Here is an 18083-nt window from a genome sequence, read left to right as displayed (position 1 = left end):
CCCTAGATTGCCCATGCCCACTCTATAGAGACTAAGGACCCCTTTTCGTCACAGAAAAATATTGTGACGCTTAAGCTCACTTCATTTGCTTCACACCACGGGTCAAGTGATGTCATGGAATTTCTGGTGCCCTGTTATAACTCTTGGATCAGGAAAAAGCAACAAAGCTAAAAGACACTTATGAATGATCTTTTGAGGAAATCACACCCCTCAATGCTTTTATGATGATACTACATTATATATGTAAGCTTTTATTTCACTTATTAGAAACTGAAGGTGCCATTAGCAGCATCTTCATCTAGCGAAAAAAACCCCAAAGACAATCAGTGAAGACAACAGCAAACAAAGAAGATAACTACATCCCCTTGACATGACTTGGAAAATGTTCAAGACAAAACTGCAATACCGTAATAACAATGGCTTTCTTACCAGTTTCAGAAACAATTGCTCCATATACAAAGCTGTAAAGTATACACTTGAAGTAAGAACTTTACAATTCAAATGATAAATAAAATCATAAAAAACTCACTATGGTCCCCCAAAACATTCCACGACTGCACTATCTATGCAAAAGACATCATATGAATCACACTCAAAACAGCGATTAACATCATTTCCCCTATCTAATCAATTTATTGAGTTCCTTCAATAACATCCTTCTTCCTTCCCATGTACACAAACACATTTTCCAAACTACAGGAATTAAACAGTGTAATTTGTCGGGGTTAATCTCCAGATACCTTAAAGTATATATATAATAATACATACAGTAATCAATCTTGTCAAACAAGGCAAGGGGGAAATATCATTTCTCCTTTTTGGGGGGTGGGGGGAAGCAAATTTCTTCTTTTATTTTCTAGACATGATAAAAGGCCAAACTGTTTGTGAGACTGGCAACTACAAACTTAGCACCGGCAGTTGCTCAATATAGTCAAAATAATCTTTGAAATTCTCAGGAAAACAAAGCAGCGGTAAAGCAAGAGAGGAAAAAACAACAAAAAACAACTAAATAAAAATAAGAACCAAACTTGCACAAACACAAGTTGTTTCAGTATTCTGTACGTCTCCGATGGCTATGAAGTTCTTAATGAGTATTCACATAACAGCAAGTCACATTGAGGGTAAAACTGTATAATTTGTATTAAAACTATGGCACAATAGTTCACAAGGGCATTTTGCAACATGATAGGTGTACAGCTGTGGCCGCAAAGGCTGGCAGAAGAATTGCTGTATACAGCAAGCAGAAATAAAGAGTTTCAACATTGGTATCATCATCTTCTTCTGAAAGAAAAGCATACAGACCTAAGTGTTTTCCTGTGTATAATTCTCATTAGCTGATTGCACTCAGACCAGAATCCAAGCTGGACGGAGAAATGGCAAGTGGTTCCCATACCCTCAGCTGCTCAAAAACACTTGGCAATTTTATTTTGTTTTAAGGAGTGATATATAAAGGGCAAGATAAAGATGCACAAATAATTCAATCCCATGTACTTAGAACCGAAAAGTTTTGCTGAAAATTTATTAAAACAAGAACACAAAGCTTTGTCACTTTTGTTGTTGTCAGGTGATGTAAAAGATTGTACGTCACTTTGGAAACTTAGGGGTATATAATCTGTGATGTACAGAAACAAAACATTTCTATCAAATGTTGTTTTAATTGGGACACATTCCCTAGCTTTTGCTTTTGACTTTTAAAACACAATCCTGCAGAGAAACAAGCCCAAAAAAACAACAAAACAAGGAATGTCAAGTTCAGACAATTAAAAGAGGCACAGAATTCGTAATGTAGCAAGTACTAGCACGAAGGCTGAGCAAATATTGAATATCTCACCTGAAATATTTGAAATGTTTTAAAACAGGCATGGGCAAATGTATACAAGTCAGGGCCTGATCAACTTCAAGCAATTCTGAATATGTTGCAGGCTAAAATAGGACTTAAGTGAGACTAAAACTGACAAGGTAGCAATTGTCACACAATGGCATTTTATGAGATAAAATATTAGATGTATTCCTTCTAGCTGAGCTAAGATTTGTTTTTAATAATCATCAACTCTCCACAAGCCAAATTCAGTAGGCCTATTAATTAAGGACTCGTGGAATGGACTGAAATTGCTCACGGCCGGATTTGGTCCCCTGGCCGTAGTTTGCCCATATCTGTTTTAAAATACGACACATAACAATCTTTTACTAGTAAACATTGAATAACTGCATCATCCACAACCAATTCAACTTTCTTCAAAAGTTTTAGTGCCTTTATTTGAGGATGCTCCTAGAATTTGCAAAAATTTGAACTTTGAAAAAGGGGGGGAGAAAGAAGCTCATTTATGTCAGTTAACCAACACTTCTTTGGATAAATGCAATAAATGTTGACAGGAAGAAATAAAATAGATAAGCCACAAATCTATGGGCATACAATGTAGAATATGAAATAAAACACATGTTTAATGGAATTTTACAAAGAAAACTAACTATAACGAGTGACAATTTGACAATAAACATTTCAGCAAACAACTTCACCCTCCAAAAACCCAAAACAAAACAACAGCCCCTCATAAGATCGCACTGAGGGGAAATTAAAAGTTGGGGAAAGAGGAAGAGACATAATGAACAAATAATACCCTGTTCTTTGATCTATAATTCTCTAACATTACATCAAACATTCTGTGTGAACAAAAAATGACATCTTTAAGTTTTTTTGGGGGAGCGGGCATTTTGAATATTCCATCCTGGCCAAGAATCCTAGGAAATACATAAATAAAAGAACGATTGATAAATAAGCGCATGTTTATTGAAAAACTAATACTGAGACAAAAATGAAACAAAAAGAAAACCCAAGAAAGTTTTTGATTGACAGCAATCTAAGTGCAAGTCTATCACAGACACTCACATCCCTAGCCCCTAATGCAGTGATTCCATTTTGCTTCCTACTTCATATTTGCAGAAGAACTAACAGAGATATAAAACGCATTACATCTTAGACAGTAGAGCCTATTTCACTTCCATGTCAATTTGCAAAATAAATATTATCACTGCATTAACACCCCCCCCCAATTATCTAGGATTCAACTTCTCACCTTAAAAAACAATACCAGATCCCAACCTACGCAACTGAGTATAGATGGACTACACAAAGGTTTCAATTTCTATTTGTAAAAGCAGCCAGCACTGAACAACAACATTGATAAAAACTACTGAGTTTTATTTTAAAGGAAAGGAATAACAAACCTCTGTGACCACTTCCTATCAAATCCACCCTAACCTACAGTAACTAAAATAGTGACAGATGCAACAAAACCTTTTGTCAGAGCAGGGTCAAAGAATAATTACTTCCAGTGGTAAATGAAAACCGAAATAAACACATCTTCTTTACAGCTGCTTCTGTTTATGACTTGTTTCCCGGCACAGGAAGGGGATGGAGAAATGTTCTACTGCTGTTTAATTTACTATCCATTCATTTACCATTAGTCTGAAACATTGAAAGCAAGTAGACTCCACTGCCTTTGATTGAGGGTCTCCTCTTTAAAAAATGTCAACCCGTTATAGCTTAATATAATTTTTAAAATCATTTTGAACTTCTTCCATTTCAAATAAGTGTGGGACATACAACTTTTTTCTTATAGTGCTCATATTTCTTATACATCCATTGTATAAGTTTACAACACAGACCCATTACATATACATCCATTTTAAAAGATTACAACATTTCAGACAATATTTGGGAAAGATACACTTTTTTTCTCTGCTATTCAACAATAAGACAGTGATCTAAAACCTCAGAAAGATAAAACATGGGTTACTGTTTATGGAAAGTTACAGTGTACAAAGTTTCACAGTATTTGAATATAATAACATTATCACGTGAAAGCATAACAATTTTCACAAAACAATCAGCTGAAGCTGAAAATCTTTAAAAAGAGATTCAACCTATCAACAATACTTAAAAATAGTCTTAAAAATCATAATGAACATTTTTGCAGACTGAAATAAGCAACAATCTCTCGGTAAAATATTTCTGAGAAAATGAACACACACTTCTGATGTCAACATGAAACAATATTGTAAATGGTATGAACTGAGAAAGGAACCACAACAGACGTTAACAAAACAACAGTGTACTCATCTTGGCCTTCAGAGAATAGATCAATAACAGCAATAGTGTCTTACATGTCAGGTCTCACCTCTTCCCTCCCCGGGCAAGCCTCAGTCATTGCTCCGTGCACAGCTCTACAGGTAGTCAGCCCTCTCACTACTGAAATGTGTGTTCAAGATTCATTTACACAAAACATTTTACACAAAGCAATTACAGTTGCAGCAAACATCCCATATCTTAGAATAACCATTTTTTTTACCTACAAATATTATGATTGACCCTCCAACTCCAGCACAGTTTCTTAGCATGGGAGTTTCTCCAATCATTTTGACTGGCATGAGCAGTGGCAAAGAAGTTTTGCTGCCAAATGGACAAATCTTTATATATAGTATTTCTATTTGTTTTCAAAGCCAAGTAATATATCGACAAGACTCATAAAGAAAGCAGTTCTAAAACTATTGTTTGGTTTGCCATAAATCAACTCACAAGAAAGAGTGCATTTTTCCAGCCAGTGGTGCAGCTCTGTGAGCAGATCCAGATTTTGGAGACCACAAAATAAAAAGTAGTACTAAACAGACACAGGCCTAATAGAGACATTTTAGAAAACCCGAGTAAAGGCAAAATTCAGCCTTTTATTCCAAGACAGAGATGATCAATCAAATATTTAAAGTTATATAAAGTAAGCCTGTTCCACCGGAGTTCTTCCGGTGTGAGTGTGTGTTTGTGCTAGTATGTTTGGTGGTGGTGTTTCCCTTTCCTTTCTCTTCCAGTATCTTTTAGCCACTTACTTCATTACCAAAATTATTTGCTTATAATATAAGTACAGCGAATGCACAGTGGTTTCAGTTTTACTTCCCAATTCTGACTTTCAATAAAATTTTGAAACTGTATTTCTAACAGAAGAACTCCACTCATTAAAACAAATATAGCAAGCCAAGAGCAGCAGGTTCAGAAGTCGAAGGGTCTAATTATATAATGAAACAAAGACGCATATATGCACAGCTCTTTCTCTCAACTAACATGTGGATGAGCATTTATCAATAGATGCTTTCACCGAGAATAAACGAGCCCTTTTTTGAAGCTTCACCGGCCTATCAGTCCCAACAAAGTTTTCACACAATGGAAAGAAACTCCTCAGTTGTTGGGATAGATATTATTGAGCATATCAAGGAAACCCCGTGACATTCCAGAGGGCATGGCTCCCATCCTGTTGGCTTGGTCAGCTATACCTCCTTCTGTTGTCCTACCTGACATGACATCAATGGCTGTGCTAGGCAGTCGGTTTGAAATTTCTGATGTCATTCTACTGGGCAGCTCAGCGGCAGAACTTGTGGGAAGCTCTGCTGAACCTCGCGAAGACAGGTCCTCAGGAGCTCGACCCATATGCTCTGAAGTAGACGTCCTGCCTGCCAACTCACTCACCATCCGACTAGAGAAATCTCCTTGCACTCGGCCGGCCAAGTCAGTGGACATTCTGCGTGCCAGGTCACTGGTGATCCGGTTACAAAGATTTCCTGGCAGTCTACTGGTAATGTCTGAGGGTAATCGGTCTGATAATATTTCACTGGAAGAAGAAGCGCTGAGACGACCAGACATCCCGTCCTCTCCTAAGCGATCAGAACCATCACTGGCGAGATCAGAATAGCCCCGCGCCGCCGCGTCAGGACCACCTCTCACCACAGGCAGACGTGAGAGAACGTCGTCGGGCTCAGACATCCCTCGAGACAGGTGCTGGCCAGACTTTCTCCCACGCCTGCTGTGTGAACGCACCATAGACTCTGGCAATAACGCACCCCCTGCAGCACGCCGAGCCATCTCCATAGACATACGGCGTGGGGACGCCTCCACCGAAATAGATGCAGGTGTTGTTTTGGGAGAGTCTGGGTCCTGTGTCTTCTTTACAAAATAAAACTTGGCGTAACCAATTTTCTGTTGGATTGTCCGTCGAATGTCTGTTGGCAATTCACGAGAGTGGTGTTGACAAAAACCTGGAACATAAAAAAATTTAAGTTATTAACTTTATGAAAAAATGAAGAGAAATAAATGTAAAATTGGAATTAAATAAGGGACAGATGCTCTGATTTTCAATGACACACACATCTTTCAATAGTTTTTTAAAATACCCATAAATCATGGAGACAGCTGACAGACTATTCAAATTTAAAAGCCTTCCACAACACTTTCTGTAAAGACAGAATAGTCCATATCGCCCATTAGAAAAGTAAAGTTTCAAATAGATAGTAAAAGGTTAAGTCCAAAATGTACTCAATCAAGCTCATGTAAAAATTAATACTGAATAGGCAGATTATTTCTATAGCACCCATTCCTGTAATATACAGCTTTAGGCGCTTAACAACATCTTTACCCATACATAACACTAGTGAATGAATGAACATGCATACATGCAGCCTTTAGATTAACGCTAACACATAGCAGACAATCATACTATTACAGCATAAATGATAACAATATACACATCATATTATGAAGCTAAGAGTACTAGAAAAAAGAAGGACCAACTATTAAAATGGCATTTCATACGGTGTTTTATCTCCAACTTTGTATCCCTCAAATGTTGTGGGAGAGAGTTCCAGATAGATGAGAAAAGGACTCCATGGGTGAGTTTTTGGCCTCACTTCCTAGGTGCTCTCATAAGAAACTGATATCTTGGTCTTAGTGGAACATACATTTGAGTGATACTGACTCTTTAAACTCACTCCAACTAAAGGCCCGGTTACACGTAATGATAAATTGTTAAAAAACAGGACGATATAGCGATCATACCATAAAATATTAGGTGTAACCACAAAATTGTACAAAATTTGGACAATTGCACGATGGTTTGGAGACTCGGTCGAGAAATCAAGCGCTGCTTGATATTTTCCGTGCGATCAGGGTCACACTTGAGGGACACGCGCTGTGACGAAGATTCACTTTGAAATTTGCCACCGAGCAGAACAAAACTAAGGACTCAAAATTGTTAAAATAATTATAGTAGGTAAAAACTGATTTCATATTTGGAATCAGCGTCTCAAAATAAGCCAAGTTACTCTCCGAAAACCTGATTTGGTGTGTTATTATATATATAATTTAGCAATTTTATTATTTAGTTGATCGTCAGGAGTGAAGCTGTGCATCAAGGACACTTTGTGCGTTGCACACCTGCAGTCAAGTCAAAGCTTCCGGTTCTACACACAACACGGTAGGCCTACAGTATGGCCACCTTTTCTAAAGACACTGTTCTGCTATAGCAAAATGTACAGGGGAAAGGGAGGGGGGGGGGGGGGGGGCCTTCTGTGATCTAGAGGTAGTGTTCGCCTTTCATTCATTAAGTCCAGAGCTTGAAACCTTCACATAGAGAGCAGGCAAATCCCTGTCGTCGCAAACAGACATGGTGGCTTTATGACTAGGAATCTCCTCAATCGAAAGAAAACTGGGCGATAGATTGGAACGTGTAAACAGACAACACAGTTCGATAAAACAGACAGTTCTCTCATATGATGAATCTGATACAATTTATCGTTGCTTGTAACCGGGGCTTAACAGTTTACAGGTAAGCTTGACAAATGCCACCTATGTCTCAGACATGGCCTCCTCAAATTTTTCTCTCCAGATTGCAGGCACCTTGATCTTAGTGTGAAATTCGACTGATACAGGGAAGATGTCACTACTAGTGCATAAAATCTGATGGTTATCCCCATTTCCAAGATGATAGTAGGAGAGAAAAAAAAGTTTTACACAAAACAATAATTTAACCTCAAATGACATGATTCAGCAACACAGGTGTTTTCTTCTCTAAAAATTAGGCAGCAAAGCAGAGATAGACAAGATGATGATACCTAATAATAATAATAATAAATAAATAACATTTATATAGCGCTCAACCTCCGATAAAAGTACACAGGCTCTGAGCGCTTTACAATACAATACAACAGTAACATAAAACGCTGTGTTCTGACCAAAAGAAAATGGTAGCGTCAATTGCCACCGAGTGACGCTGTGGCAATTGCCACTTGTCAATTGCCACAGAGTGAAGCGGTGTCAAGTCTGAAAACAACACTATCTTTAGCATTGTACATAATGTGTGTCTAATGGATCAATTTGTTCTCAATGATTTCATTGGACGAGCATCTAGTCTAGAGCTACGGTGCCAACTTGGCGTGTTTTCAATGAGACGTAGGCCTAGATCTAGGCTAGCCTTAGCCTACACTTTGATGTAGAACCAACACAGGCAATTCTAGAAGTAGAAGGTCACAAACGCACATAAACTCAAGCAGAAATTCACATTATATCGGGGAACATAAATCGGGGGACGGGGGTCAGGAAAAGACACACACACACACAGAGGGACAGAGAGGCGAACGCACAACACCGAGCACTCGAGCACAATAAGCTTGATCTACCCACCAACGCAAAAGAGCTCCAATTTACTCGGTGGCAATTGACAAAAAGTCAATTTTCGTCAATTGCCACTGCGTCACTCGGTAGCAATTGACACAAATCACTCCAAATACTCATCTGATTAATTTAAAAACAGAAATGACTTCAGCTGACATTTGAATGAATCAAAAGGATTTGATCTCTCTCAAAGTACTTGGCAAAGCATTCCAGACCTTGGGGCCTTGATATTCAAATGCCCTTTCACCCGTTGTTTTAAGTTTCATAGATAGTAAAAGAAATTTCTTTTTGTCAGCTGGTGACCTTAAACTGCGAGTTGGAATGTACAGTCTCAACAGATTTGATAAATATGATGGTGTATTATCATTCAACCAAATATGTTTGACAACACACAAAGGTTAACAAATTACAACAGAACAGAGAGTAAACTATTGCAGTTTCTCTTATGGTTGTACAAAGAGCAGCTTCTCACCTAAAATAGCGTGCACAATGCCCCTATCCAGTGATTTCTGATGAGGCTTGGGAGGCTCTGCAATACTGGCACCCACTAATTCACTTTGTCTCCAGAAACATGACATGAGGTACCTGGAAAGACAAGGCAATAACAGAACTAGGACATATTTTAAAAAAGAACTCAACTCAATGTAACCCTGCCAACACGCACACACACCAAAAATCCAAAAATTGTTTTAAGTCATTGCAACTCCGTTTCATGGGGAAATTTAAACAACTCTCCTATCAAATCTCCTTTCCCCTTTGTATTTGAAAAATAATTGGCAGATTGTACGTAAAAACAGAGAACCATAAATCACAGTCAATCACATTCTGAATCCCCCCCCCACAAAACTGATCATTTGATATTCTCTAAAGACAACAAGAAAGTAGAATCCAAGAGCACTTGGCTGACTTCTCAAAGTACAGTGTCTCATATGTAAGGCTGCCTACCTTAAAGTTCCCATTTCAGGTAGATTCAGGGTCATTTTCAGGTAATTTGGCCCAAAATCAGGTAGTACAAAAACAAAGAAGAGAAAAAAAGATAATCGTTGCCTCGTCGAACGCGATTGCTGTCCGGGATATTGGGTACTTATATTTTGAAAACTATTTGTGCATGCACATGTATGTGTGTGTCTGTGTGTACACGTGGGCATGTTCTCGCGTATGTTTATATATGTGGGGAGGGGAAGGGGGTGTTTGGGTATGCACAAGTTAAGATGAAGTGTGTATGAAATGAGGCGAGCTTTTTTTTTTTAAAAGCATTTATGGACTATCGTCCAAGGCACTTATCATTCAGTATTGAATCTGGAATTGAGTGCAGGATGACAGCCAAATTAACTTCAAAACCCCTAGCCCATACAAATACAAACTATATTAAAACATATTTCCCGACACTAGTATAGGACACTGATAAGTCCTTCGTGACTTAGGTATGACAAAACAATTAATTTTAACTAGTTTTACCCTAAAAATAAAAAACTAATCCTGATCTGGGCCTTAGGAGAGGCAAGAAGAACACCAACTGCCAAAACCATGTTTGGTTTCAGTAATCACGGATTTTAAAAAGCATGCAAGACAAAACTTATTTATAAAACCTTTATAGTCAGGCTCACGGCAGAGCAAAAAGGGAAAATAAAAGAGAGTGTGTACTGAGAGCCGGAGCTGGAAAGACTGTGAGAGCATGGGATGTAGTGATGCTGGCAATCAGTGAATCACTGCATCATGGACTAAGTATTGATTTTTTTTCAAAATGCTAAATCACAGTACCAGTTTTTAATCAGCAACAAGCCATCATGATCCATATAGGCATCCAACATAGAGCTTTCCGAGGGTTGAAAAAGGCATTTCCTCATTGCCACTATTCAATTTGTCATCACTGACAAATCTGGGAACACCAACCTTGAAGATACAATCATCAAGCCAGTTCTCTAATGTTCCCTCCTTTACGCACTCGATTGTCAAATGTCAAAACCACTTCCACTTATCGTTCTTAATTTAGCATCAGTTTCTTGCACTGCGGCCTTTTCCTGCTGCCGTAGACTTTATTGCGTCAAACACCTCCCCTCAAATCCGAAGCCCTGCAACACGCCTACTTTGAATAAACTTTGATTAGGCCTTCCCCAACAACCAACGGACGGTTCCTTACTCATGCCATACTCATTAACTCTCACAGGTTCAATGACGAGCCAGACAATCTAGAAATCGGAGGACACTTGTTTTCTTTTTCTTCCTTCTTTTTTTTTTTGGTCATTATAGTGACATCAGTAAGAATATCGATTTAATTTGTATGGCAACACTGTGTTTTTAAATTTTGATTCACCCGATGGAGTTTCAGTATTACACCTAGTTTCGCCTGCCGCCATAGCCGCTTATTCGAGTGAAACGTACTCTCGGACTGGGGAAAGCCGAATGAAGCCGAATACAATATCATAAACGCCACCGAATTGTGTACTTTCACCAGTACACCAGAATTGTGAGACACAAAATAAAATAAAAATAATGACCAGTCTTCAGATAAAACCAAAGAGCAGGAACACGCATAACAAAATGAGGCAGAAATGAAAGTCCCTCTATTTCACCCCAAAGCACAGACCTTGCCATGGCCTTTCCATCCGGCCGGTCTTGCCTCGTCTTGGACATGACCACGTTGTAGTTCTCCTGATGAATAAACACGCCTGAACCAGGAAGCAGTTCTATCATCTGGGGACAATGTCAAGGTACGGGTAATTTACTTGCGAAAAAAACCGATCAGCATGTGTAGCGAGCAGTATCATTCTCAACAGTTTTCCATAAATCTCTTTAAAACCACGTTTGTATTATAATTATCCTGCACCAAAAAATGTTAAAAGCTCTGCACTGACTTTCAGTAGAAAAAAGAATCAAATTTAAAGTCTCTACCATCTGTTATAAAAATAATGTTCCACCATATCTGTTTGAGGTTTTAACACTGTGTGTTCTGTCTCATCAGTTATGGTCATTCACAGATGCAACAAAATTCAGAGCCCCTAGAATGAAATTAAGATTTTTTGGAGGGAAAAGTTCTCATTTTTTGCCCTAAAATTTGGAATTCAGAGAAATATCAGAGCCCTACATTTTTCCATGCAAACTGCTCTGTGATCATGTCATCGATGTAAAGCGCTCAGAGCTTATACTCTTATGGGATCGAGCACTACATTAATGCAATCTATTCTTCTTCTTTTTATTAATCAGTTAATGGTACAACATAAACACATTTGAAAAAAAAAGAGAAGAGCAAAACACAAAAAGGAACATCTATATAAACACACTTTCAGCTCCTTCAACTTCAACCTGCCATCTGCCAACTGCCCGAGTTGTACAGCCCTTCCTCACGTAAAATTGCTCCACTGCTAGCCAGATGTACACATTGCACTTTGATAATGACATATATGTGTGTGTCTGGAGAAAGGTCCCAGTTGTCGGCAAATCTATTTTTAAGCAACAGGATGAAAAGGCCATAAAAGTTGTACCTGGTCAAAAATATAGTTCCATCAGAAAACCCACGTTTAGCCATTTCTTAATAATAATAACAATAATAATAATAATGTAGATCATTTCTATAGCGCCCACTCACGTGTGAACACAGCTCTAGGCCCTTTACCAAAAATATTCACACACATATAAATCTGGATGCGATCACTAAGATATGAGGGAGCTTTGTTATTGACACATTTATGACATAATATTGCAATTTTACATGACATTTTAATAACATACTGAAAAGATTTTATAATATTCTAAGTCTAGATAACTTTTTTTATATCATGTTTTTGCAACATGTATTTCACCAAATGTTAAAAATGTGTTAGAAATTGGGTTCTTCTCCAAACTTTGTTTTTACACTGTGTTACAAAATGTGGCATATCTTTAAAACTACTCAAGATTTTTGAAAAAAATTAAAAGAAGCGTGTTCAGCATCACATTTGCTTATAAGAATATGCCCTTAATTCAACATCCAAAATTTCCGACTACTGGGATCTTTCTGCGGGCACCCACACACACATGTGGCTTTCACACCCCAGGGACAGACTAGTCTAGATGATGTGTCTACTCACCATCCACTTTTCAGCATCTTCATGGTGCACATACCCACAGAGAGGCTTCACACCATCAGGCATCCTTGGGGGAGGGCCAGCCGTGGCATCATCTGGGGGGAGGAACAAGAGCACATTTAAAGAGTCTGTTGGGAACAAGCAAAGAAATCAGGCATTATTTTTGAAGAGGTCGAGCTGTGTTACTGTGATATTTTCTTTGTAAAAACAAAGCTGCAGCGGCATGCCGCACAGCCATTGTTGAATAAGTTGTCAAACCATCCATCCATCCTCTCAGACTTCTAGTAAAAAAAAAACTTGTCAAAAGTCTTAATTTGCTGGAATGAGAACATCTGTTGGGCTCAAAGTCAAAGAGGGTTAAACAATCATGCTCATTTGCACAATGATAAGCGTGCAACAGAAAAAAAAAGACAAAGTATAAACACCCCCCTCTCATTAAACTCCAGTATTTGTTCCACACTTCAGCCTTTTTCTGAAAAGTATACAGCTCCAGGTGTATGTGCCTGTGAAAACAAGGGAGAGTATGTGTGTACTTGTCAGTGTGTGAGAGAGAAAGTTTAGTTTAATATTTAGTCAGAGTTTTATGGCACATGCAACAAAAATGGGTCATACAGGGAGGGGGCGCGAGAGGCAGGGAGGGAGAGAGAGAGACAGAGAGAGAGAGAGAGAGAGAGAAAGAGAGAGAGAGAGAAACAGAGAAAGAGAGAGAGAGAGGGAGGGAGGGAGAGAGAGAGAGAGAGAGAGAGAGAGAGAGAGAGAGAGAGAGAGAGAGAGAAAGAGAGAAAGAGAGAGAGAGGGAGGGAGGGAGAGAGAGAGAAAGAGAGAGAGAGAGAGAGAAAGAAAGAGAGAGAGAGGGGGAGGGAGGGAGGAGAGAAGGAGAGGGAAAAGGAGAGAGGGAGGGAGGGAGGGAGGGAAGGAGGGAAATTTGATTGAGAATATGTATTGTTTTATGATTTAGTTAGAGCGTCTTACCGCAATTTTAAAACAATATTAGTTCATGTAAGTGCAAATTAGAGGTGTTACAAGAGAGTAACAAAACTATAAAAAAAGAAAAAGGAAGGAGGTAAGTCCTTGCAATATTGTGGGGTTGTTTAGGAGACGGGACCTCCGAATATCCAAAGTCCATCTCAGATAGAAGAGAGTAGGAATTTCCACAGCATGAGAAACACCAAACCTCCCTCAGATGTATGTTTGTTTTAGTAAGGTTTTAGGGCGCTCGCGACTGCATCTGGTCATATGAGCGCCAAGGGGTGGAGGTCAACAGAGAAGTCTAAACGGGGAATCAGGCTCACTCTGCTCCCCTCTGCAGCCTCAACAGCACAAAGTCTGCTTTGACTATCAAGGCATCTTGGAAGTAGTAGTTTACAAGAGAGTGACAAACATACAAAAGAAGTAGACGAAAAATGATGACAGTAAGGATCAGGAAAGAAAAAGCAGCAGTTCCCATGTTGTTCCGGCACAGTATGAGCATGACTGATAAATCAGCCTATTTACAATTTTACTGTGCATAAGAACATGTTAATATCCCCCTTTGGGAATGGCCTAAAAGACACTTCAGTCAGTAACACAACCCTGGGGGGCTCCCAGATGTATAATATGAGCCAAAAATGTATGTATTTATGAGATTGTAATAAATCTGAAAAAGAAAGAAGCAAACAACATTAGAGCACTTGCCCAATGAGTGACACAATGCTAAGAAGTGAGATGATTTCTTTGGTAGGAGGGAGGAGTTGGAACATAATGAGATGTAGAGTGGAGTTCATTGATCAATACAATGAGCATAAGGAGTGAGAGGAGGGGAATGGGCTTGAAGGTAGCTGAAACGGAAGACAGAATAAGAAAGATGGAGAAGGCGTAATACTGAGTAGATTCTACTACACATACCGGATATCTATCTGAACATGAGTCTTAGTTTAAATTTAATAATAGTTTCACAGCCCACACTCCATGTCATTCCAAAATATGCCCACTCTCTGCCAGGAATATAAAGTAAAGAATATCCCAGAACCCATTACTTTATTGAGCATCATACTTTCGCAAATGGCCCAACCTCTACAACAAAAAACCAACAACTGACAACAAAATGAGGCATACAAGAATGATCCATAAAAAAAAAGTAAATCCTGCTCATTGTCCTCACCCTCATCTGACGAGTTATAAGCTAGGCCTAAAGTAAAATTGTACTTTGATTACAAACCCCTTATAAATTTTGATGGACAGTGGTTTAAGTAATATATGGGAGTGGGAGGGAAAAGTAGATCAAGTGACATTATTTCACAATCTTGATGTTTAGTAGTAGTAGTATTTTGAAAGAGAAGTTTTCTAAATCAATCTTTGGTTGCCTGCATTTATATATATACATTCCATTTCGACAAACAGAAACAAACTTCTGGGTTCAATTTGTGAAACATTCACCTATTCCTTGTAAAGATAGTCGAGCCCAAGTCTGATGACACTAGATCTAGTGAAATGACAGTCACATAACACAGATAACACATGTCCAATACAATAAAATCAAAAGAGACGTTGCTGAATAGGATTTTATTTTTGATAACCAAAAATGAATCAGGGCACATTCATATATGCTGTTTTAGCACAAACAAACCTTATAATGCATGCACAAATGTTTCTGATCATTCAGTGTGATTAGATCAATTATTTAAACTGGCAACAAAATTGTCAAAGAAACAATATCGACCCATAAAAGGCAATACTCAGAATTTCTCCCAAAGCTGACATCCATGGGCTCCAGTGATACTAGAGATCTCCTATAAGGCCTAGTGAATAATACATTGTTCATTATACATGCACAAGCACATACACTAGGACACTTACAAATGCTCTAAAGATTGGCTGACAGTAAAAGCAATCTCTCAAAACTTTGAAAGCGATTCAGCAACTGACGCTGAACTAGTGATACGGTTATTATAAATAAATCTAAATTTCAAAGCTGAAACCAACCATAAAAGAATAACCAATAATTAACATTATTGGAACAAATTTAAACAAATTCCTTTCAACTTTTTGGTAAAACTCAGGATACAGAAACATGTGAAATAGCACATAGCACAAGTTGTGGTACACAGAAGCAATAAACTTTCAACTCACCAACAGAAGAACAGTGAATGTGAAATCAACTAGCTAGGAAATGCTAACTGTACAGGTGGCCTGTTACCACAAAAGTACATTTCTAGTCCTCAATCCACCGTACTCGGGACTTCCTTCACCGTAGCAGTTTGTATGCTACCAAATGAATCCAGGGGTAACATAAGGTACTTTGATGAATAAACACAGTCACACTTTCACCCCAGTCACATCTCCTTGGCATACAGCTTTCTGATAAAAACATGCAACAATTATAAAAGTAAAAACACTAGTGTTTCAGAAAACAACACACTTCGCACCAGATATAGTCTTCTAATCAATGATGACCGATGCCTTCACATTTTCTCCCCTTTTATCTTTAAATCCTGTTTCAACACTCAATGAAATCTTACCCCTCTTACTGTTTCATAATTTACATACCCTTTCCCAAAACCCAGTATCTCATAACTATAGATGAAATAAAACTAAAACTTCCAGTCATAGAACTGTGTCCAACATTCACGACAGGCAGTGTTATCTACATTGCAAAATCTCATTGTGTAACCATTTGAGTATGGCCATGACACTTATCCAAATATCGTCGCCTCCGAACTATTTTGTCCAACAAGTACTTAAGTAAAGTGAAGTGTAAAGAGAGGCACTTTGAACAAAATAGTTCTGAAGCGACAATATTATGACTTTTCCCTTCTTATATCATCATAGACCAACAATTACATCCAAAGTTCTTTTTCTTTTGAAACCAAACTTTTTTCCTGATGTCACGATAGTTCCACTATCTAAATACGGCTATGTTTCACAGAAAGTAAGCGCAAAAAGACAATCAAATGTCCTAAAATTAGTCAAATACAAACTCTGGTGTGCAATAGTCTCTTCAGCTAATAAATATGATACATGTGCAGTAGGACTCCACATCATAATTATCACTTGTATTCAGCAATTTAAAGTGTGACTGACAGACTCAAAATGTTTCGACAGAGTACAAAAACTTATCTTTAGTATAGTACAGTTACACAATACCAGGAGTCTACCATATTCTCCAAAAACAAACAAGACACACATATCACTTCCCCCAATGATATAAATTACAACTGAACAGTCTAGTGCTTCATTTGACAAGAAATGAGGAGTATTGTTTATTACCTGGCCACACACAATATAATCTTCCCTCCTCCCCAGCCATTATCTGAGAAATCACACCACCTGGCATGTTATTATGGCACACAAAAACGTTCTCAATCTTAACATGACAATTTTACCAGACTTAATGGCTCCCAGTTGGATTATGAAATTATTTAACTCTCCAACAAAAGTTGGCCGTAAGTTTGGTTCTCAAAGTGTTGATGCCAATTTAATCAACCATTATTTGTGTAGTTATTTCAGTTCGTTTATCTCACAGTTTATGGCGCCAAACATTGCTATTTCATCGCAAATGAGCTTACTTCCTTTATACATTCTACTCTCCGAAAATGTATGGCCCCAACTTACTAGGTTTGCCTGTTCTCAAGTACTTTCCAACATAATGTGGTAGAATCATATAATTTCCCTTGATACTTCAGGCTTTTTGTTATTGACACTTGGATGGTTAACTGAACAAACAAGAGGTCGTGACTTAATAAACTCTATTAAGTCCATGCACTCATGTTACTACATCTTACTTTAAGTTGTTATACAATCGAGCACAGATAACTTAAACCCGACTCAAATCCATGGATATCTTGAACAATATGCCATTCTCAGAGAGAACCGCTACATTTTTTAAAGACTGGCAGCACTGTTTTCTTAAACACCCGCACAGATGTGTCAGTCAGCTCATCTTGAAAAATCGCACCAAAATTTTCCCCAACAAATGTCTCTTACATTCACATCTCCCTACGCCAAAGATAAAAAATAAACACACCAATCGTCAAAGAGAGTGTATTGTATCAGGTTACATGAGCCTAACAGGCTTGCCCCTGCACATCGTGATACACACCACACTCAACTAGTATCAAGAAGCATCATTGCAAAATGGTACCTGTAGTGCGAGTAAGGCACAAGAACTTCCTTGAATCTTAGTCACTGAGAGCGGGTGCTGGGAGGTGGGATTAAAAACGCACTGGGCAGTACAGTGAATTGCATTTGAGTGCATTTAGTTGTTTAACGTGAAGGTGTGGATCGGGAGGTGATTACACAATAAGGGTAGATGGTGTTCTCTGACTAGAGTCGGTAGCACTGTCATGACAATCATCTATTCCAAGACCATTAACATTTTAAAAAGTTGTATGGCTTTTCAACATCATCCTCTTCCGTTCTCTTGCTTCAACACGAAAAAGGTGCATGCACTACCCATCCATTTATCCTTTTATCGATACTGAGTACTTTTCATGATGGCAGAGCAAGGAAAACTTACTGAAATTGTCTGACAATAGAAGCTTTGTTTTGTTTGA

General features: G+C 38.3%; 1 protein-coding gene across 2 annotated transcripts in view; it reads right to left on the bottom strand.

Annotated features, from left to right (window-relative positions):
* Positions 1-3607: 3607 nt before the first annotated feature.
* LOC101859451 overlaps positions 3608-18083 on the bottom strand; it is a 58092-nt gene continuing 43616 nt past the window's right edge. For both annotated transcript variants that reach the window (XM_005089460.3, XM_005089462.3), the window contains exons 4-7: positions 12556-12647; positions 11076-11182; positions 8961-9073; positions 3608-6078 (exon numbers count right to left, since the gene is read on the bottom strand). In XM_005089460.3, the coding sequence (XP_005089517.1) occupies positions 5225-6078; positions 8961-9073; positions 11076-11182; positions 12556-12647 (1166 nt within the window). In that variant the 3' untranslated portion in view covers positions 3608-5224. The remainder of the gene's footprint in view (positions 6079-8960; positions 9074-11075; positions 11183-12555; positions 12648-18083) is intronic.

This window comes from Aplysia californica, unplaced genomic scaffold (genome assembly GCF_000002075.1).
Source record: "Aplysia californica isolate F4 #8 unplaced genomic scaffold, AplCal3.0 scaffold00006, whole genome shotgun sequence".
In the NCBI taxonomy this organism is placed as follows: domain Eukaryota; kingdom Metazoa; phylum Mollusca; class Gastropoda; order Aplysiida; family Aplysiidae; genus Aplysia; species Aplysia californica.
Note: the sequence above shows the minus strand (reverse complement) of the source record. Positions and strands in the feature narration are given on the sequence as shown.